This window comes from Typopeltis vanoorti, chromosome 13, assembly GCF_054136105.1.
Source record: "Typopeltis vanoorti isolate ZY-2024b chromosome 13, IOZ_Tvanoo_1.0, whole genome shotgun sequence".
Lineage (NCBI taxonomy): Eukaryota > Metazoa > Arthropoda > Arachnida > Uropygi > Thelyphonidae > Typopeltis > Typopeltis vanoorti.
The window spans coordinates 88,523,585-88,548,394 of record NC_143561.1 but is presented as its reverse complement, the minus strand read 5'-3'; the positions used below and the strand labels follow the sequence as shown (position 1 = coordinate 88,548,394).

The following is a 24,810-nucleotide window of genomic DNA, read 5'->3' as shown; positions in this document are numbered from 1 at the left end:
TGGTGTGTAATGGTGAATCCAAGTCTCATCATAGTAATAAATTGACACACAAAATCAGTTTTATTCTTGTTAAAATGCTCCAATCACTATTCAGAGATTTTCATGTGAGTGCATTTTTGATCTGCTGTCGGCAAGCACGGCACCCATCTTGCACAAAGCTTTTTCATGCAAAATATATCCTATACATTCTATTGAAATGCCTTTAGCCTCAGCAATTTCACGCACTTTGACTCGCCGGACATCTAATACCATATCATGCACTTGATCAATGATTTCTGGTGTTGTTGCACTTATTGGGCATCCTTCACGTGGATCATCTTCAAGGCTGGTACGGCCATGTTTAAACTTGGCAGCCCATTTCTTAATTGTCGAAAATGAAGGAGAAGAGTGCCCATAAACTTTTATGAATTTCGAATGAATTTCTTTTGATGTTAAACCTTCTTTTACAAAGAATTTTATAACCTCACGTTACTCAATTTTATCCATTTCAAGGGATACAGACAACACTTTTGTTTCAGACAGCTGTATAAAACAAACTACTTTAGAGAATGACTTGCAATTTCACATGGATGCTTATGACAGATGTGCCAACTTAGAAAAAAAAATCTTGCCGATAATGTTGCCATCTATGGTCAAGGCTGAGAACTTTTCAGGCCACCCTTGTATGTTATGTTACTATTACTGATGGCACCCATTCCCAGGGTATTTTTTTAGGTAGCCTTGTCCTTGAACATGTGTATTTGTATTGAAATAGTTACATGTTAATTACAGTTAAATATTTAATTGACTAATAATAACAATACATATGACAACATATTTATCATACTGAATCTTAAAATCCTTAACAGTTCTTGTATTAATAAAATATTCTGATAATGAGTTCATTTACCCACAATTCTTCATGTAAAAAATCTACTCCCACATCCTCTTCACTGCACTCCTACATAAACTTTCAGGGATGGCCACTGGTTCTTCACCACTCACCCTTCTACTATTTTTATTTTTATAATCCCTTCTGGTTTAATCGAATAAAATTCCCTCCCTAACTTAAACATCTGTCATATCTCCTCTTTTCCTCCTTTCCACCAAATTCTGCAATTCACATTCCTTCAATCTCTCTCTCTGTAGCCAACATATTGAGAGTCGCTTGTCTCGATAGAGAGCAACTCCTGTCTCTGTAACCAGGTGACGAAACCTGAGGACAATAGTCCATATGGTCTGACCAGTGCTTTATATGGTAGCACAACCACTTCCTTGTCCTTTCATGTTAGTGCACTTGTTATTATAGCAGTAGTGGTAGGCAGTTTTTGCAACACTCACAATATGTCCTCTAAACTTTGGTCTACTGTCAACCATCACTCCCAAATCTTGAATCTCATCCACTTCCAGCAGTATGGTACCATTGATATAGTACACAGCCTTATATTTCTGCACTTCAAAATGCAACACCTTTCACTTATTAAAACTACAATCTTCTTGAAGGGAATTACCATCTGCACTGCTACGTATAATTCTCCTTGACTCTGCATCATTAGCAAGCAACTGAAGATCTCTAGTCAATCCACATGATATCATTTACAAAGAAATTAAACAGCAGGGCCAAGAAAAGATCCCTGGGACACATCACTAGTTACCCTCCTTTTTTTGAGAGAGATTCCACTCCATCTACACAACTTGCTGGTATCATTCAGAGACCCAGTCTTCAATCCATCTAACCAATATACTCTTCATTCCTGTCCCCTGCAGCTTGTACACCAATTTATGTGTAATCTATCAAACATGCTTTTGCAAAGTCCAAGAATATCACTGCATGTGATTCTCCCTTATCAAATACACTCATTACCTTATCATTAAATGCAAGTAAATTGCTAAAACGAGACATATTCTTTACAGATTTGTGCTGACCATCATAAAGAATCCTCTGTTCATCATCATAATCTTGTATTTTATTCCTAACCAATCTCTCCAACACCTTCACTTCACTTATACAGACTGGTCTATAATTGGAAGCTTCTGTCCTAGAAACATGCTTGTGGAATGGTACTATTTTGTCTTGTTTCCATTCCTTAGGAAAATTATCCACTACGAGACTTTCATTAAATAACAGGTCAAGGGCATAGTTAACTGTTATACACATTCCTGAAGAATACATGGTGATATGTCATCCATTCCCACATACCTATTAACATCTAACCCAATCAACACCTGATACATCTCTGATTTTTTGCTTCCAGTTCTCCTGATTCTTTCCCCCCCTTTTGCATATTGCACAGCATAAATTATACCACTATGATATACACTGGTAAAGTGTTCATTCAATAATTCCACTAAATCCCTTACAATGGTCACTCTTCTGTCTTGACTGTCTACCACTGTCAACTTGTGACAGATTCTTCCTCTTGCTTGCCATACAGCAGAAGAATTTTCTTGAATTGACCTTGGCCTGACCAGCCTATTTCCTCTCACGATACACCTTTTCTTTCTTTACCATGTTTGTCACCTTCCTAGCCTGCAATTTATATTCCTATTGGATTTAATCGCCACCAACTGTCTTGTACCTCCTCTATAACATATTCTTCTCTGACACAGCTTGCTTGATTTCACTGTTCATCTCCTACACTGTTTACTCACTTAATTCTTGATACACAGTGATACATTGTTTGTGGCAGATGCTATCTTATGAATTTCATTGCACTGTCATCATCTCTTCTGCACAGCTAATCCACTCAGTGTACACTGACTGCTTGGAAAGAAGTCACTGGACATCTCATGGACAGGGTGCATCATGCCATGTAATGAGTTACATGTTTGTAGCTGGTATAAATTGGAGGAATATGATGACCCACCACACTCAACGAATGTGACCTTAGGGTACTATGAAGAATAACCTGTGAAAATTGCCATTCGTCAGCCAACACATTGAATGTGGAGTTCTGAGCATTGACTGAAACATGCATTTGCACAGAAACATTGAACCAAGGTTCAACATGGGTTTCCATGGCAGAACTGCAATATGCAAGCCCCCACATTACCTAAACCAACATGCATCGGCTTTATTGGTGCAAAGAGCATGTTCAGCAGGACATGCTCTTTGGAAATTGGAAAGCTGTGTTATGAAGTGACGAACGCGCTACACCCTCTACCAAGCAGATAGACAGGTGTTGGTGTAGCAGATGCCCAGTGAACGTCTCTTACTAGAGTGCTTTGCACCAACTGTGAAATTCAGAGGTGGCTGTATGAAATTACGGTCCTGTTTTAGCCTTGGATTGCTGTTTTTGGTGATATTGAACCAAATGAATGAAAATATGAACATCGAACTCCAAGAGGTATCTGAACGTTCTGGATAATGCAATGCTTCCTGTTTATGGAATTTCTTTCAGCAAGACAGTGCACTGTGTCATAAGGCTGCTGCTGTAACTTCATGGTTTGTGAACATGAATGACATGTAATGACAGTCCCTCATTGACAGCATGTAATGACATGTAATGACTACAGGAAGAATGGTCCAAAATTCCTATTGCTCACTATCATATGCTTGTGAAAATTATACCCCATAGGATTGCTGCATCATTGTAGTGAAAGTTGGTCCTATATCTTTTTTAAGTTGGGTGCCATGACTGTTTGTTTCTCACACTATGGTGTCCGTTTACTTCTTTCCAAGTAGCCTATTAATACTAATTGGCTGTAGAACTTTCTGCACTCACTCATAAGTCCATGCATATCTTTTTTTTTTTTGCGGTGACCTTTTCTTGTTTCATTATTTCCCAAAGAAGTATCCTCCATGATCACTCACAACTGGCAGAATGTTAATACCTCATTAACAGTTACATTATCTTGTGATAATGAATTATGAAATAAGAAAAATCTGTTCCACATTGGTAGAGTCCATGCCTAAGCAAATTAATGAGCTTATTAGGAACAGAGTTGCACATATGAATTATTACGTAAAGTTGGAGTTTAATTTTTGTACTTATTTTCTTGCAAAATTAAAATTTTTCTTTAAAATGTGAGTGTTTGGATTAATTTGTTCACTACTGTAAGTCTTATCACAGGTTGTTTTTCAAAGGATTTTTAGGATAGCATGATTTATACATAAAGTAGGTATCTTTGAAATAAAACATCAGCAAATTTACTTTCCAACCAAAACTTTACCATACTAAAAACATAAATGAAAAAGGGGAAAAAAAAATAGATTTCACATTTAGGCCTTTAAACTTATTGCAATATAGTTTAATGGAACACTTTTAATGTAGAGATGGAAATTAAAGACAAATCATGTTAAGAAAGAGTTATCAGTTTGCCTTTACACATTTTACTTTCACCACAACATAGAACTAAGTAGAACTTTTATTCCTAATGCTAGGAGCATTAGGAATAAAAGGAATGAGTTTTTGGCATTGATTGACTCAGTCTCTCCAATGGTTGTTGTTTTAGTGAAAATTGGTTAACTGAGGAGGATGTTCTAACAGTGATAGAAATTGAAGGGTATGGCATATTTGAGCAGGATAGGGAAGGTAAATATGGTGGTGAAGTATTACTCATGATAAGAGATGAATTGAGTGCTCTCAGGGTGGAGAATCTCAGTGGAAATAACACTAATGGCTTTGAGAGTATATGGTGTGAGATAGATGTTTATAAGACAAGATATTTAGTGGGATGCTGCTACAGACAAGGGAATATGGCAAATGCAAAGTGGGTAATCATTATAGTGACTTAAACTATAGTGATATAAACTGAGCAGAGGAGACAGCATGCAGTAATAGGGGAACTGAATTTTTGACTTTTGAATTTTGGATTTTTTGATGGACAACTGTCTTAGTATGTGGTAAAGGAAACAGGATCAACAGTTTTGGATTCGGTCATATCATCAGAGGATCTGATTGTGATCTGATGCAGATGACGTACTTGTCCCATTGTTTGTGAGAATAACCATGTACTCTTGACTGGGAGGATGAATAGGCATGTGGAGGTATTAAAATGGAAAGAATTCATGTGAAATTGTAAGGAAGGTGATTATCATAGAATTAGAAACCAGCTTGCAGCAGTACAATGGATGAAAGAATTTGAAGGAACAAGGATCATTAGTGCATGGAAGATACTTAGAAGAAATTGTTGACAAATATGACAGATTATATACCTTGAGTGAAGAAGATAAAGAAATTTGGAATTCAAATGGATAACAAAAGGAATAAAAGGAGAATTGCAGAACAAAGAGAGATTATGGAAGGCATATAAAGAGAGAGAGAGAGAGAGAGAGAGAGAGAGGGGGGGAGAATAGTTGCATGCAGAATATAAGACTCCATCTAGGAAAGTGACTGGTATTATAAGGAAAGAAAAATTAGAATATGAGAGGAGACTGGCACTGCAATCCAAGGAGAATCCCAAGGAGTTTTTTTTGCTATGTGTAGGAGGAAAAATGATAGTTGATGGATTATCTTGCAGGATGGAGATTGAAATTATGTGACCAAAGCAGATGATATACTTCAGCTATTTAATAATCATTTTATTAGTGTTCTTTATTGGTTCTACAGGCTTTATTCCTAGAAGGATAATGAGTGGTCAGGTGTTAGAAGTTAATGAAGACAATGTATTCCAAATATTGAGTACACTAAATATCAATAAGGCAGGGAGACTAGATGTAATTTCACCATGCGTTTTAAGGGAATGTGCTATGGAACTGACTGTGCCATTAACTTGGCTGTTTAATGAAACTCTTGCAATGGGGCAGGTTTCTAGAGAGTGGATGGAAGGTAAGATGCTACCATCATAAGAGTAGTGGTAGAATGGATGTATTGAACTATAGGCCTATTTGTATTTCTTCTATAGATGTTAAGATTTTGGAGAGACTAGTAAGAACTTGTATACAGAATTGGGCAGATGAAGGTAATATTATTTATGCAGGCCAGCATGAATTTGTTATAGGGCACTCTTGTTTTAGTAATCTAGTTACATTTTACAATAGAGTAACGAGAGCAGTGGATGAAGGTAAGGCATACACTGCCATTTTTTTTGGAATTTTCTAAGGCATTTGACAGGGTGCCACATGACAAGTTGATTTCTAAGTTGTATCATATGGGTTTGGATATCAGGTTAGCGAATTATATTGGTGATTGACTCATTGATAGATATCAGAAAGTTGTATATTGCACAGCAGTATCAGGAAGTAGGAGGGTTACAAGTGGAGTTCGGCAGGGTTCATCAGCGATAGAAATCGAAGGGTATAGCATATTTCAGCAGGATAGGGAAGGTAAATGTGGTGGTGAAGCATTACTCATGATAAGAGATGAATTGTCTGCTCTCAGGGTGGAGAAGCTCAGTGGAAATAACACTAATGGCTTTGAGAATATATGGTGTGAGATAGTTGTTTATAAGACAAGATATTGCTTTGCAGATGATGTTAAGCTTGGGAGGGTTATTAGTGAAGTGTGGATGTTTTGACTTCGAGGAATTTGAATAAGCTGGAAAGGTAGGTAAATAAATGGGGATGCCAATTTTTGAAACTAAATGTAAGGTTTTAATACAGTAATTTGGGATCCACTGGTGGGATTCTTCATATAATCACTTGGTGGACTTCTACTGGAAGAAGTAGAGGAAGCAAGAGATCTTGTGATTTTAGATAGAAATTTGAAGTTCAGAGGACATTTTTGTAAAGTTGTGAAGACATCATAGAATTACTGCAGTATTGAGGAGAACATTGATCACAAGAAATAAATGTGTTCTGGTCCCGTTGTATAAAGCTTTGATCAAACCACATCTGGATTTCTGTGCCCAGATCTGGTCACCAGGATTTGAAGGGGGATGAAGTAACTTTGGAGAGTGTGCAGAGACTGATAACAAAAATGATATCAGGACTATACAGTGTTGTGATTATGAGGATAGACTGGGGACATGCTGACTGCAGAGTTTGGTGGATGGAAGGTATAGGGGGGATATGACTGAGACATTTAAGATGTTTAAGGGTTATTATTATATTAACACTGAGGAGATTTTTCATATGGTGGGAAAGGAGCAAGGACAAGGGGCTATCTCTGGAAGATGCAAAATAAGGAGGTGAGTAAAAGGTTAATAAAGTTTTTTGCATGGAGAGTGGTAGGAGCATGGAATGCATTTCTTGAGAGGATGGTGAACGTACAGCCTGTGAATGATTTTAAGGAGTGGTATGATAGACATTGTGTTGACCTCCCATGATGAGTCTTGTGGCTCCATGGAAGTCAGGAAAATAATAAAATGTACCTTTTATATGATTGCAGATCATGTTAAAAAAAAAAAGAGTAGCTCATAATAGCATTCTTGTATAATGACACTATTCATCTATGATTACCTTCATCAAGATTAAATGAAGGAAAAACTGTATACAATAAAAAATAGCATCATATCAAAGGTTATAAGTGTTGGATCGTCCATCCTGTCTTTTGATCTGCCATCTTGTTTTAACGTTGTTCTTATTAAAGTTAATTAATTGTATGTTGATTACTAATCCAAATATAGGGAAATTTCTATCATACTGCGCCACCCTATATTCAGATTAGTCTATGCTAAATAGTGGAATCAAATATTAATTAACTTTAGCAGTCTAATTTTTATATATAGGCTGAATTTGACATCAACATTTAAGGTTCTCGCTAGGTCCGATAATTTTATGAACGGTGCAGTGGAAAAGAATCAGGCTAACAACAAATCGAAATCAATAAAACAAAACATTTAATGCAGGGTTATATAATATATATATATATATAAGCATACTTTGGATACAAGATAATGCAAAATTAACACTGTTCAACAACTCATAACATTCACTCAACTCTTGGTATCAAACATTGAGGCTTTAAAATCTAATTTCCCCATAATAAACAAAGATAATTCTAAAATTCGATATCACTGAAATTCACAGCAAATATTTTAACAATTGTATTCTCTATCTATCCCTTAGTCAGAAATCACATAGTTCAGTCAAGAGGTAGTCATCACTTTAAGGGGGGGGGGAAAGACTATTAATCTTCTAGCTCCGGCTAATTTCAGCATAAACACCACAGTTAATGTTAGGATTTAACAGGAGGAGTTAATTCTTATAACTTCACTCTAAAATGCTATAAAGTACAACTGTTCTTACCGGAATAAATCCTTGCACATATTATTCACTGAGGCACACTTAAAACTTTAGTTAACTATCACACTGGAGCTACACATTTCAAAAGTAATCTTTAAAATAACTTAATCTTTAATTTCAGCACATCACAAATGCAGACACACTTACACTAGAAAATTCACTTATTCCTCATGTACTTCTTTGCAATAGAATCGGCTTTCCACTAATCTTCCTGGAATTCAACATTAACTTCAGAATTCCATATCAATATTCTGAGTTGTCAATTTACATCTCGATCCTTCGTAATCTGATTACAGCACTTAATTCTTTGTACTACAGCTTCTTACTTAACTCCATGCTGCTAATAAATTATTTCTTCATCTCTATTGTACTGTTCTGAGTGCTCCAACTGTACTCAGTCCCTAGTTCCCCAGTTCTAGTGCTGACTGATTGCCCTTGTTTATTCTCGCTTTCCGTTTATATACCTTCACTCCTCTTTCCCGCCAAAACTTGTTCTCACCGTCTAGCTCATATCAATTCCATCTCACGTCCACAACTCACAGACTACCACGCTCGCGCTTTCTACTTTTAACTCCGTCTCCATGACAACAATTAGAGCAGTACATAAGCATTACATAACATACAGAAACTAAATAAAAGGATATTTTTAAATTCAATTAATATACAATTAAATATGATGAACACAAATTCTTCTACTATTAATATAGGAATAAATAAAATAATCTGAACGTTATTTTTATACAGAGTGCTTTCCATTATTAATACATATTCTAGATTAAATAATTAAATAAAAAAAAAACTCAAAGGTAATTATATGAATAATAGTTTATAACAAGAGATTTACATTAAATAATATCTACAAATGTAGCCTTTGATATGGTGGATTATGTTGGATTCTGAAGGGAGTATTAATAATTTTAATTTCTCTTCATTCAGAATCCAACATATGTTACAATTCTTTTATTTGAAAAAATGTGTGCTTCATTGTTGATTTACTGAATAGGTTAGTTTGTATAACCTAATCTTGTTGAATTCCTTGATTCAGAGCAGAATGTGCAATTCAGTACTATCCCTCATGCATTTGTTACATATAGGACAGTGGGAATTATTTGCTATATCCTTAAATTTTCTTGCATATCTCTTATAAGAAATATGCACTTTTGTCTTATTACAGATAGCATACAAGCATTCCTTAAATAATTAATTTACATAATACTGATAAATTCCTTAATATGGACTGAATATTTTTTCTTGTGTATTTCAGCACCAAGGTACCAACATATGTAATTGATTTGGATCTGCCTCCTGAACATCGATGGACTAAACTAGTAACCGATAAAAAAGATGTGGTAAAAAAATTCTCATTATTTGCAATATAATGAACTCTAATCAGTTTTAATCCTGTTATGTACATTTATTACAAACTTCAAAAGTGATTTTTTTTTTTGTCTCCTTAAAAAAATTAAAATACTAGTTCAACTAATTTTTCAATGTATTTCCATATGGTTCTTGGTCGTAAAACGACCTATGTATATATTTCATCTGCTTCCATGGAGACATTATTCAGGCTCATAGAATTAAACTAAAAGAAGTTAAATTTCATGCAAAACATCTTTCACTTCAAATTCAGTATAATGGTATTGACATAAATGTATTTTGTATATGAAACTTGTTGATTTTTTTTTGCTGTAACTGGTCATTTAGTTTCCCTGTGTTTAGTTGATTATACACCAATCACAATCATCCCTTCCTTTTTGTTATGTCCTAGAATAGCTCAGATGATTTCTTAGTCTTAATTTAAAAATTGTAAGAAATTAAGGGATCTTTGTACTTCCATTATATTCACCTCTCCATACAGTTTACTTTTATTATAACAAACTCATTCACTACAGCAAATTACTGAAAAGTCCCAACTAAAGCCCAATAAGCAAAATACTAAAGAAAATTCATTATAGAAAATTATTTGAACTATTCACTGTAACAAAGTGTTCCTGTGGTCTCCATAAGTTCACTATAGTTGTCAACTTTATGTGTATTTATTATTATTATTTTTTAATTGGGAGGGGAGATGAATTACTAATTTTGGTTTTTCTTGTCTGTATTTCACATCCTTTCTGTTCTCTGTGGAATATTACAAAACTTATAGTTTCACCTGCATAACTTGTTTCATATGTGAAAATATTTTGTATATATATCTTTTTCCCTCAGGAGAGGAAAATCACTTGCATGGGCCATGGAATGTCGGAAATGGACCCCTTGACAGATGGAAGAAGGTCATCTGGAGTGATGCTGCTTTCCTGTTGCACCATGCTGATGGCTGGGTTCGCATTTGGCATAAACAGCATGAAGCCATATCCCCTGGTTGCACAGTTGGAGCTCAATAGACCGGTGGAAGTGTTGTATTTTATGGTCTGAAGAGCTTTTTCCTGGCATCTCCTAGGTTTGTTTGTTATCTTCCCACAAACACTGAATGGTGAACACTACAGGGACTTGTTAGCCAACCATCTCCATCCATATCTGCAGGAGGTCTACGCCAACCACAGTTCTATCTTTGAACAGGACAATGCACCTTGTCATTGGGCTTGTGTAGCTACTGAGTGGTTGGAGGAACATGACAATGAATTTGCCACATTACCTTGCCTCCCCCTCCCTCAGACATCTCTGACTGTAACCCAATTGAATGTGTGGGATATGCTAGAATGAGATGTGAGAACTACTGATCCTCTTCCATAGAATGAGTGTGAATTGACAGAGTTACTGCAGCAGATATGAATCGAGTTATTCATGGAGGATATTTCACACCTTGTTGAATCTGTACCTAGGCATCTACAAGCCGTGATTGCACAGAGAGGTGGACCAATGCATTATTACGTGGGTGTTCCTAATGCAAATCTTAGTCAATGTGCTTTGACACCCCTTCACACAGGATTAGATGAAAGAAAACTAATATGCTATTTAGAAGTTGTTACAGATCTGAAAGATTATTTTTTGAGCCAGCCATGTCCATGAAGAATTCTCCTAACCTGAATAAATATGGTTGCATTAATTTGCCAAAAATTTGGGAGACTGTTATCTTTAGAGCAACTCCCATGTAATTTTTTTTTTTCAACATTAGAGGATGCCAAAATAGGACTAGATCTTTTGTCCATTAAAATTGTATTGTTTCTCTTACTCATTGTCATGTATGCATGCTGTGTTTGTGCTCTGATAATGCTGATTTGAAATTCAGTGAAATATAAACAGTTATAAAAATAGTTTGTTTGGTGTTTTTAATACCATTAAAAAAAAAAAAAAAATCATGAATAACTGCAAATTCCTAAGCTTTGTAAAAAAAAAAAAAAAAAAAAAAAAGCATTGTTTCCAAATATACACACCTGACACATTTAAATTTCTCAACATACATGATTAAAAAGAATACCTAAATGTTCTCTGGTACATATGCGTGGTTTCAAGATGTGTAAATTTAAAAAGATAACTAATGCTGTTTTTATACAGCATCACTTTTTCTTCTTTAAATGGTCTCATAATGTTTTTTGAGTAAAATTTACTCTTCAGGCCTGCCTGGCTAGATGCACCCTTGCTATTTAGGTATAAAAATATATAGGTTTGTAAAAGCATATTTTTCCTTGTGACTATGTATGTTCAGAGTGTAGTACATAATATGTTATGATAAATTTTGCAATACAACAACTCTGCTGGTGCTAAATACTTAGTAGGTGTAATCCTCTATGCATTCACCATGTGTGATACTTTCCTACATTTTATTATTCCGCATTGTAATTCTGTAATTCTGATGTTATAATTTGTAGGTGACTTTTTTGAGCACCTTGCATTTAAGTGAAAGGTGAGTTATAAGGAACTTAAGTTACAATCAATAATTTTAATTTGTTTTTGTTTTTTATACTTTTTAAATGATTTTTTTCTAGCAAAGGGTTTTTCTTTGTTTTGAAACATCTTTCTTATTCAGCTTCTAGAAATTATTCAAGAAATAAAGAATCTTACAAAGCCATTTTTAAAAGGCATTTTGATGAAATTTGTGGACAAATATTTTGTAAGTAAAATTGAATTTACCTGTGTCAATAAAGAATTTTAAATTGTAATTCGTTATCATAAAATTACCTGCATGATGTTGCAAAAATATGGATACTCTTATATTTTTCAAACTATATGCCATATACATTATGAAGGATATATGCCATATAGTTTTCCACTGGTACTGCTTTCCAGTGGAAAACTACAGGGTGTCCCAAAATTCACGGAAGATTTAAATTTAGAGCCATTTGTGCGGTAAAGGGTTGCCAACGAGAGAAAAAAAAGACAGCGTGACAGCTGACAGTTTAGGGTTATTATAAATGGAGCACTACACGAAAGAACAACGCATTTTCATTGTTGAGCAACAACAACAAGTGGATGCTTATTTTTCGAACAAAATAATCTTCAGCGATGAGGCTCATTTTCATCTTGATGGCTTCGTTAATCGACAAAATTGTCGCATTTGGGGTTCAGAAAATCCACGAGTGATTGTTGAGAAACAAATGCATCCACAACGTGTCACTGTTTGGTGTGGATTTTGGGATGGAGGCATCATCATCGGTCCATTCTTCTTTGAAAATGCGGCTGGTAAGGCAATAACAGTTAATGGTGCTCGCTATCGCGACATGATAATCCAGTTTTTTTGTGCCTAAATTGCAAGATATGGATGTGGACGACATGTGGTTTCAACAAGACGGTGCTACATGCCATACAGCCCGAGAAACAATTCAATTACTGCGTGAGCCATTTCCTGGTCGTGTAATTTCCCGTTTTGGTGATCAGAATTGGCCGCCCAGATAGGTGATTTAACACCATTGGACTTTTTTCCTTTGGGGTTTTTTGAAGTTTAAGGTTTATGCCAACAAGCCCACGCCTTGAAGGAGGAAATTGAGCGCTGTATCAACGAAATTCAGCCACATTTATGCAAAACGGTCATGGAAATTTTCGACAAAAGAGTGCGTATGTGCCAGCAAAGCTGTGGAGGCCATTTACCCGATATGGTATTCCATGCATAACCCTATACTGTATACTTTATGAATCAATAAGAAATTACAATTTTTAATTAAAAACCTGTGTTTTCTATCAAAATTACTTCTTGCGTGAATTTTGGGACACCCTGTATATGGCATGGCAAGCTGTAAAAGCAGTGGTTGCAAATACTAAATTATTGTTGTAGTTGTAATCTATTTTAATATGTACTTAAGAGTTAAACAGCTTTCAGCAAGGTAGATATCATATTCTCTCACCTCTTTTGCACTGAGTTACAACAGAGCTAGAGCATCAAAAGTTAGCTGTGTCATTAAAAGATTAAATGGAATAGCAAAAAGTATAGCACTTCTATTCCATCATTTTGTGAAAAGAGTCAAAAAATACATTTTCCTCTTATGCAGAAAGAGATTATTTAAACCAGTAATGAAATTCTTACAGCAGTAGTGGTTTATATCTAGAACATTACATACTGAACCCTTGAGTCTTGGTATTCATGGAGAGTCTGCTGTATATTTTCTCACGCATCTCCATTGTGTCACTCATGGTGGCCTACAATACACATGTTCACAAAGGTGTATTCATTTTGAAAACACACCCGGGCTATTAATGCGAATGTTTACACATTGAAAAGTGCCCTCTTCATGAAGTACTAATGCTTTATTATCCTCGTGAAGAGGACAATGAAGCATTAGTATATTGTATTCAATTTTAGGAATCATGCAAAGTCTGCAAACAATTGAAGGAGTCTTTAATGGGAATAAATGCAAAAATATAATATCTGTGATACTGATATTTCATGGATGAGCACCGCACACCTGGAATATTCGCCCCTGCTGAACACCCTTTGAAGGTACATATCAGGAAATTGATGATGATGATGCCCTGTGTTTCACAAACCAAGCTGTCCCCTATAGGATATCTTATTTCTCTCCACTCAGTCCTGAATTATGTCTTTTATCAAATTCTTCAAGACCTTGACCACCACTCCAACAATGTTGATTGGTTGGGATGTAATTTTTTACCTGTGTTTTATTGTCTTCTTTATGCATGAGAACTAATTTGCTCTTATTCCACTCCATAGGCACCTTCCTAGAAGTGAGATGCAAGTTAAACAGCTTGGTCAGAGTAGCTTGCATTTCCCTTGCACAATTTCATAATACATGGGCGATATCCCATCTAATCTCATGGTATCTCCAATTCATCTACCTCTATTCTCACGTTCAGCACTTCTCAGTATTGCCACCTGGATGGTATTCATGAGTGCTGATGGTACATCTTTACTATCAGTAGTCATTAAAGTAATTATTCCATAGTCAATTTGTCTTTTGCTTACCACATAGCAAAAGAACTCCTTGCAATTTCTTTTGGCCTCATCATGTAGCCTCTTCTTATAAGGTTTGCTTATTATACAGGTCGTCCTTTCCTTCTTGCCTGCTCTTTGTATTGTTCATGAACTTACTTGATCACCTTTCTCTTTATATACCCCCAACTTTTTCTTTTTCTGCAACTCCTGCTTAATGTTGCTGCTCATCCATGTAACTCCCATTTGAGTATACAATCTGATTCTGCTTTTTTCAAATACCTCATGATTGGCTTTCATGCACTGCTGACATCATTCCCTTGTAGATTGATCCTTATGCTATGGCACTGCTTTAAGCTGATTCTTCAGTTTGTCACAATCATGCACTTTGCAATTCTACATATTTGCCTTCTTAACTGAAAATTCTGCTTGTTTGGATCTCGCAAGATAAGACCACATGATTATTTTCCTTAATCAGATGCAGTATTGGCTATATTATCTGCTAAGTTTATGATGCTATGACCAGATCCAGCACTCTTGAACCTTGTGTCCTCTCCATTACATGTTGTCTCAGGTAAATATCTCTTAGCAGCTGTATAATTCTATTTCCTTTTCTTACTGTGATTCTTCTTAACAGTGTATATTCCCATGGTTGAAGTCCCCATAATGATTACTTGTGTTAATTTTCCTGTGCATGCTATCCTTGTAACTCTTGGCCTATAGCAGCATCCAGCTCATATATTTTATCTTTTGACGTCACATCTCACATCAGATAGCTTCAAGTGAACTGTCCTCGACAGTATTTCTATTTTATTTTATTTTATTTTTATTTATTTATTTCTGCATTAGCAACCTTCCCCTTTCCATCTTTTTCTCTCTGTGAAAATACTGTACTCTCCTCCCCCCCCCCCCTTGAATTTTATCCAAGTGAACTCTTTCAGTGAAGTCTCACTAATGTCAGAAGTATTTGGAATGGGGGAGTAAGTTTTTGGCATTGAACTAACCAATACTCCAAACTCCTTTCCCTTATTCTGAATACTTTTTGCAAAATATATATGAGGGTGGTCTGAAAAGTTCTAGGCCTCAACCATAGATGGCAACACTACTGGCATGATTTTTTTTTTTTTTCTAAGTTGGTACATGTGTCATAAGCATTTATGTGAAATTGCAAGTCATTCTATGAAGTAGTTTGTTTTATACAGCTGTCTGAAACAAAAGAGTTGTCTATATCCTCTGAAATGGATAAAATTGAGTATCGTGCGGTTATAAAATTCTTTGTAAAAGAAGGTTTAACGCCAAAAGAAATTCATTTAAAGTTCATAAAATTTATGGATATAAAATATAATATAATATAAAATATAAAATATAATAAAATATAAAGTTTACATATAAATGTAAACTTTATATTTTATTTTCATTTCAAATTTATAAGTTATTCAATTTAATACAGCAGATTGAAATTTCATAGTTAACACGTTTATGCCTGGCACCATACAGATTATTGTTACATACTTGCCTAGGGGTAGGTCGCAACAAATTGTTTCATCTTTTTGTTTGCCATCTAGTGGGCACGTGACCAATCATTGTGTGCTTTGAAGAGAAATTATAGCTGTGTAGAAGGGATAAGATTTGTTACTTTCAGGATATATAAGTAACTGATAATTAAGAGGATTATCAGTAATTGGTTGGTATGTTTAAATTTTTAATAGGTGTAAGTAAGTAAGTACATTTGATCCCGAGCAGTAGAGATCCATGATAGTCAACCTCCTGGATGAAAATGACACTTGACAGGACAGTATTTATTGCCAGTATATAAAATAATGGAATTACCAAAGAATTGATAATTCAAATTCCTTTCCTAGAGGGGAGGGAAACTACTGATTACACAATTGCCTTTTTTTTGTGTGTGTCTGCTTTTGTAGATAATATGCCATAGTATAATCATAAAACAGAAATATTGCTAGATATTCATATATTTCACAGCAGAAGCCAACACATTTATGTAATGCATAATGTTTTTAAAAGGAAATGTTATATATGTATTTATAAACTCTAAATAAGAAAACATTACTTTGACATATTTTCTATACCGTGGAAGACAGGTGAAAAATATTAGTTTCAAATGAAACTTCTGAAAAAAACTTGAAACTAGCATGCCATATATTTGACAAATATTTAAATATGTGTCTATCCAATGCAGCAAAGACGTTATCTGGTCATGGAGCTCTTCCTACCAAATGGGGTGTATATGTAAAACAGTTTTTGGTGTGAATATGATAAGTATTAGTTAAAGTACATAAAAAAATCCCTTCATGGTTGATATTGGAAATGTAACTTCGGCAAAGTTTTCAAAAATGTCCTGGATATTTATATAATTAGATTTTATATGTAATTTGCATTTTTGATTAGCAAAATCAGAAATGCAGTTTGCATATTTTTAATCTGTTATTTGTAATTTTAAAAAAAATATTTAATTGCATATTAAACTTAATTGCTGTTTACTTGCTTTACAGCCATACCTGGTTAGCACTTTTCCATCACCATATCGTGAAGAATTAAGAGGAATTTCAAATGCCACAGGAATAAACATTGGTATTTAAATATACTTTATTTTATAAATAGTAAAATAGCATTTCACTGTATTACTTCTAACAGCATCTGTTACTGGCTAACTAGATAAGTGTAAAACATGTATACAAAGTAGAATATAATTTAATTGAAAGTAGAACTCAAATATTTTGGATTGAAATAGGTGTCCTCATTGTAAGTGAAACAGGGCATTTAAACAAAGCAGGAGATGTAACCATTGGTTGCATCTTAAAAGCTAATGCTGCATGCTATATATATAAAAATCAGTTGCTTAGAAAATGAGAATCACCTAAGCTTGAGGGATAAACCATCATCCCAGTTTAAATTAGTATAGTGTAGCTGATTTTTGTATTGTACTCTTTTGAATGCCAGGACTCTAACCATGTTCGACTTGAGGAAACACTTTTAATATTTTCAAACTCAATATCATATCTTATTCCTACGAAAGTTGCAAATCGCTTCAGATTTATCAAAATAATTTATTCACTGAAATATTTTTACAATAAGTAGATACAAAAATCACTAGTAAAATTATATAGCATACATCACTGTAATTGCAAATTAATAATTTTTTACTCTCATTCTCTTCTTTTGGTTTAAAAATGTATAAGGATGTAGCTCAACTATTGAGCTCGACTGATTTAATTACGCATATAATGAGAAAAAAACAAGGAATACCATACTGATCCATTGCACTGCTATATCCCAAACAAAATATATCAATCTTTGTACTGAATTATCAGTTCAAAGTTTGTTCTTAGTCATCCATTCCACTTTCAGCAAGAAAGTGGAAGTAAAATTTAATGGAAGAAACAGAAATAGTCCTACTGTAAAAATAATGATATCATAATTTAAAATTATGAATCTTTTTACAATTGTTTCACTGTTATTACATTATTAGTTTTGGTTTTGCAACTTGTATGATCTACACTTGTGATGTGCCCATTATTGATATTATTAATGTTAAAATGAAATGTAAACCATTTGAAAATTCTAGTACTTTCTAGATTCTGATAGTTTGTAATAATTTGATTCTTCTTTATTGTAATTCATATCTGTTTAATGTTGAGATATCTTTTGTTCTTTGTGGAGATATTCTCATTATGGTAATGAAGACAAGGTGTCAGCCATTACCAAGTGACTTTTCAATTGCCATTTACATGAAGTGCATATGTTCACCGAGGAATTTGATGGATGATCAACAGCTGATAGAGCGTTCGGTATCGGAGTAACGAGGAAAACAAGTAGAGAGAGAGAATGTAAATTTGAGAAGGCAACCAGAGAATTTTTTTTTAGGAAGTTTTTAAGGAAAACAGGACAGTCAGGAGATATATTTTGAGTGTATACTTTGCATCCCATCGTTGCTTATCAAATCTCAAAACTTTACACTTGGCAACACTGAACTGATAATTCCACTTACCTGCCCATTCATGCAATCTATTCAAGTCCTCTTATAAGGCATTAACATCTGCTTGACTGTGCATTGCTCTCCCCAGTTTTGCATCATCTGCAAACAGCTGGATATCACTAGTTAAACCCAACCCGATATCATTAACATAATAAATTAGTAAAATCTGAAACTGTAAAGTGGCTTAACATGAAGAGCTCTACTTAGATTTGTTGTTTATGAAGTAATAGAAGAAACTTCTATCTCTGCTATGAAAATTGGTTATTTGTTTGTCAAATTGAACTGTGAGAGGTAAGAATATTTATACTTCAGTGTGGACAGGAGAAATAATATTGTATGCTACATAGGGGAGATTAAAAAAAAAAGGATCCTGTGGAAAAGAAGAAGAAAATTTTATATTTTTGGAAAGGGCCTAACAAAGAAATTGACTCTGATGGATATTCTGTTGTGAAAACAAGGTGTTTTGTCTGGTAGACATGATTAAGTATATGTTAAACAATCCAGTAATAGAATGAATCAGAGAATAAATGATTTTAATTTTTTAGGATAAAAAATTAAAATCATTCATATAAAGTGTAGACTTATTTTCGAAGGCCTTGGATCCAGTTAATTTTGTAGTTATTTATATAATTTTATTTAAATGTATATAATGTTTTAGTTTCATTAAATGCATATATTTTTTATGCAGTCTTGAGTCAGTGATTTTCCAGATTTTAAAAGAAATAGAGTTAAAAGTCACTGCACTAATTGGAATGAACTCCTGTGTAATTACTTAACACTCGGTGTAAAACAAACTCTTTACAGAGATAAAAAAAAAAAAAAAAAAAAAAGATAAGTAAAAACAATGGTGCAGGCTGATTACAAAGATGAATAAAAAAAAAAAGCAATGGCTCAATGACAAGATTGGTTGTGAGTTAATTTTATTTTAGACTCCAGAAAGTAATTTGGACTGAAGTAAAATGGCTACCGGAGATAATAATTCTAGTAGTGAAGTCTCTTCAATTAAGGATGAGGAATTTTTTCAGTTAGTTAATCCAAACTTTCTAATACCTTCATTTTCAGGTGATAGTCATGAAAGCATTATAATATTTTTCAGATATGCAGAAAAAATTAGAGACTAAGGAAAATGGTCAGATTTCAATTTGTTAATTATACTTCATAATAAATTATTGGGCAAAGCTAAAATGTTCTTAAACACATCTCCTTTATTGAGAGATACTGACAATTATGCAACTTTTAAAAGTTTACTGATATCAGAATTTTCAAGTGTGGAAGAATTAGGGCTTAACATCTCAAAAATTCATCAGTGCATTTAAGGTAATAGAAAATCTGTTTCAGAGTATTACCATAAGTATTTTTGTTTAGTGTTGTTCATAAATTTAATGTTTCATCTAAAGACACATCTTCTTTAGAAGGGGTTGCTGTTTCATCAGTTTAAGCATGGCCTTAAAGATAATTTGAAAGAAAAAGGTTAAAAATCTTGAACAATGTTTTTAACTTGTTATGGAAAAGGAGAAGAGATTTGTAGATATATTTCATTTAACAAACAATAAACAGGTAAACTCTCTTTCAGTATAATGAAATTTATTTTCCTAACACAGTGGCTGCAGATAAAGTAAAAGAAGGGAAGTTTCAAAATTTAAAATATGCCAAGAAAAAGAAACAGTCTAAAGAAATTTCTGTAAATTTAACTGAAGATATTCCAGAATCAGAGTCCAAAGTAAAATTACATGATTTGGGGAAAATCATGAGGAACTAAAAGCATTTCTTAGTGAAGAAATAGACAGCAGAGACCAATTGCAAAAGGACAGGAACTTCTGTGTAAGATAACTGCTTTAACAATATCCAAGAATCCTACAGATAATCAATCTTTCTCTTGCAAATCTAATGGTCTTGACAGGAATAAAACATCTCAAAAAGAGATATGATCTAAGATGTTTTAGATGCAGTAAACCTGGTCATTTTGCTAAAGACTGTTGTGTTAGGGATAATCTTTGTTTTCAAAATAAGAAATATGAGAATATAGAAAAAATTGGAAATAATTATTATTGCAATATCATACTTGCGAGGACAGAAATGTCCAACTACCCATTAGACATGGGTACAAAAACTAAAGGCCACTCAAACCCTGAAAGAGAGTTTGAGTGGCCTTTATCTCCATTAGCTCTTTTTGCTAATGGAGATAATCCTCTGACAAGGATTATACCAGGATTTATTGAAAACGTGCCTTGTGAAATCTTACTAGACACCGGTGCACATATTTCACTCAATTCTTATAGTTTGTTTAACAAAATGAAAACTAATTCCAAATGATATTTCCGTTTTAAATTATCCAATTAAACTAAAGGGTATATATGAATCAGAAATTTCAGCTGATAAGCAAATAAATGCTTTTATTTCAATTCCTTATTTTCCTTTGAATTTTTTGTCATCCATTAATAGTTCTCCAAGATTCCAAATATTAATCCAAATGTAGAATTAATATTTGGAAGTGATTTTCTGATACGTCATGCTTTTGCATGTAATTTTGTTGATTGTACAGTGTTCTTGTGTGGACTAGAATACTGTTTGGACAAGACATCAGGTGACAAAAGAAAATTAGAGCAATCTCCTGAATTGTGTCAATGAACACAAAAAATATATCCGGCACTTTCGCTATGGCAAGTCAGGTCTGTTAGACCATGCTTTGGATACCCCGGCACACAGGATCAATTGGAAAAAAACAAAAGTACTGCATAGAAGCTTGAAGCTTCTACAAGTCAGTGAGGTTGTTCCTGGAATCGACAGAAGCTTTAAAACATACTCCAAACAAGTATGTCTGTATAAATCTACCAAAGATTTGGGAGACAGTCATCCTAAGACCAAATTAATATTTATTTTTATTTTATTTTTTTTCGAAACTTTCAAAGACTACTATTTGGAGTACTATTTTTCAAAACTTTGGACTACTGTTTTTTTTTTTTTTTTTTTTTTAATTTTTTATTTTATAACTTTGATGGCGTCTTATTAGGATTTTAGTCTTGTGTTGCACGCTGCAATTACTTATACTAGCCCCACTGTTACACCGGATTGTGGTTGTCTCACATTTGTAACAAACTTTGTTTGTGTACTCTGAAGATGCTGGATATAATACCAGCGAAATATTAGCTTTTAAGTTAATAAATAGTTATTTTCTTATCAATCTGTGTTCCCATCAATACCGTTTAAATCCAATTCAACATGTGTGATGAACACATAAGACGATCCACACAGTTAAATCTCCTGAAGTTTTTAAAGACACTGATGATAATGATGAAGTGTTTAATATTGAAACTCTAAAGAAAGATGAGGGGGGAAAACATTGAGGAAATAGAAGAGAACCTAGTGGAGAATTCAATGAAATTAGCAAATGCTAGTGAAGAAAGGAATAGAATTCTAAAATTCTTTAAATCTGCCTTTGAATTTTTCTCTGGTGTTTTCAAAGAGGATATTGTTTCAACGTCTTGCTTGCACTAATGCAGTAGCACACTCATTGCGGATTTGTATTCAATCTCCTATTTACATTGGACAATATCAGACTCCACTGAAATATATGGAGCATTTTCAGAAACTACTGCAGGAACATAAAAAAAAGCAGGAAGAATTGAGAAGTTAAATTCTCAGTGAAATAGTCGGTTCATCTTCATTGTAAAACCAAATGGAAGCCTAAGGTTTGTCTTAGATTTGAGGGCCATCAATAAGGTTACAAAGCCTATTGATTTTTCATTGTGAAAGATTGAGGAATTATTGATCTGTTTGGAAGGAGCACAATATTTTATACTGGATTTAAATTCTGTCTACTTTCAGATCCCTTTGAAGAAAGAAAACAGAAAATGCTTTGCATTTACTACTAGATGGCAGAAATATCAGCTGTGTAGAAGTAGATTATCACAAGTTACAAGAAATTCCGTCACTTCATTCCATTCTTTGATGAATTATTCCTGATTCCTGATTATTCCTGGTAACACTGTTCTCATTTTTGGAATATCCTAGCCTTTCATCGCACTTCCTTCACATGCTATAATACGTCCCTTTTCATTGTTTGATTTAACACCATAAATCTTTAACGTTTTTGGAAGCATACATAAAACAGTTGTCACATGAAATATCTACAGTTGCTTTGCTTTCTTTAAAGAAATCCTGTAAGAAGTACTTTGAAAATATCAGCACATCTATTGCTTTTAACAGACTTTATGTTCATGTACTTATTAATAAAACTTCAATTTTATTTAATTAAACTTACAGAATCTCAGATATTATTCCATGCCATTCAGATTTTCCACCACCTCTCTCTCACATATGCTATTCAGTCCTATGCTTGCCAATAGGACATGACATTACAGATGACATGTGTCTGTCTTTACTAGAGGTAAATAACTTTACTAAAATATTATTTTGCACTTTTTTTTCAATATTTTCTAGTGTTATCTCCAAAATCTTTTATATTCAGTAGATTTGCTTTGTTTCAGACTCACTGTGCTATATTGTCAATAATAGTAAGCACTAACATCACTCTACATACTTAAATTTGATTCCTGGCTACTTTTATGTCATCACTGTTTAATAATACTATATATATTTTACAAATAATGTTTGGTTTTTTTTTTATAAATAAATAATTAAAGGAATGTATTTTACTTAAATGGATACTCAAGAAATACACTAGTCTTCAGTGTTCTTTGAACAACGATTCTTTTTAAATGAAACTTCTATGGACCAAGCATATGTCCTACAAAAGGTTTCTGTGGTTGTGTTGATTCCACTGCACGTCCAAATTTGAGACTTATGGTAACAGATGAAGCATTGATTCACTAATTCTCTTTTCTATTGAGTCCAAAATACAACAGATAGCATTTTCACAATACATAAGTACCAAGTACAAACAGGAGTTTTCCTTAGTGGTTAGTAATCAACTGGACAATTTTTTGATAGAACAAATGTTGGTATAAGGTGACACGTCCTCAAAATACTAGTGGTGACTATTTCAGACACAGCTGAAAAATAAGGGATAGGAACTCTGTGCTTGATGGTGGTACCTCAGGGAAATGGACTGTATGAATCAAAGATGTGCTAAATTTTTCAGGTGTTATAATCATTTAATTACATAACAGATTTAATTATGTGATTTTTTGTGGTAAAGCTGAAGATAAAGCCAGAATCAGAGCTACAAATGGTGTGGCTCTGATTCTGGTCTTCTGGAAAGAAAGAAAGAAAGATGAGCTAAATCTTGTTGTGTATTTACTGGTGAGGTAGGTTTATGGTAGGTAAATATACTGGATACAGTGCTAGTGTCGCGACGAATTATTTTCATATTATGTTCTAAATCCGCCATCTTGGTTCAAGTCACTCTTATCAATATAACACTTAATCGCAAATTGATCACCGATCCAAAAATAGGGAAATTTATATTTATACTGCGCCACCCTATCTTAGATTAGTCTATATAAATAGTAAGATCAATCTTTAATTAGCTAGCAGTCTTCTCATTTACTCTGGCCGAATTAACTATTATTCTATTTGGGGCACCCGCTAGATTCGAATTTTTTATGAACGGTGCAATAATAAGGAATTCAGGCAAACACAATATTTAGATTAACAAAATAAAACATTTAATATATGATATATAACAAGTACAATAATTCTACTTTTAAATGAAACAATACAATAAACTCAATACAACTCGCTAAGTCTCTCATTCCAGTTCGATGTTCTAAATTCTCAAAAACAATTTGCAACTTCAAAAACACATATTTTCTTAACTCAGATTAAAATAACAAACTTCACAATCAGTCAGTCTCTACAAATATGTCAGTTCAATGCTTAAGTTCACAGCAGGCACTAATCTAGGTAGACAATATTCCAAGCAAGCTTATTCCGGACTTTGAGCATCAGAGATCTATTACAGTTAATGCTAGAATAGACAAACATATACAACTACTCTTACCAGATAAAATCTTCAATACATCAAGTTATTGCGAGTACACTTATGAATTAACTTATTTACATTAGCGGAACACACATAATAAAATTCTTCTACGCTTTAACTGAACTTTTGTTAACTGTGCTTCACTATTCTAAAAAAAACACATCAATAAGGCACTGATATCTTTCCTTGTTTACTTTTCTGAAACTAGATAAATTCATTATATTCTTCTCAGGGCAACACAGAATTAAGACGTAATCCTAGACTAACTGGAACTAATCAGAATTTTTCATTGAATGTCCAGTTCTTTATTTATCCGATTACGACATCAATTTTCCTCTATAACCACAGCTTATTTCACTTGCAGCTAAGTATATGATTCACTATGTTTTGGCTCACTTCTCAACACTATTCTCATGAATTTCTGCCCTAGAGAACTTATA

At 33.7% G+C, this 24,810-nt stretch overlaps 1 protein-coding gene across 1 annotated transcript in view; it reads left to right on the top strand.

The window, feature by feature from the left end:
* Positions 1 to 24,810, top strand: part of LOC150100343 (acid ceramidase-like) — a 179,320-nt gene that overhangs the window by 17,275 nt on the left and 137,235 nt on the right. The window contains exons 3-5 of the mRNA XM_090402680.1: positions 9,372 to 9,456; positions 12,075 to 12,158; positions 16,943 to 17,021. Coding sequence (XP_090258806.1) covers positions 9,372 to 9,456; positions 12,075 to 12,158; positions 16,943 to 17,021 — 248 coding nt within the window. The remainder of the gene's footprint in view (positions 1 to 9,371; positions 9,457 to 12,074; positions 12,159 to 16,942; positions 17,022 to 24,810) is intronic.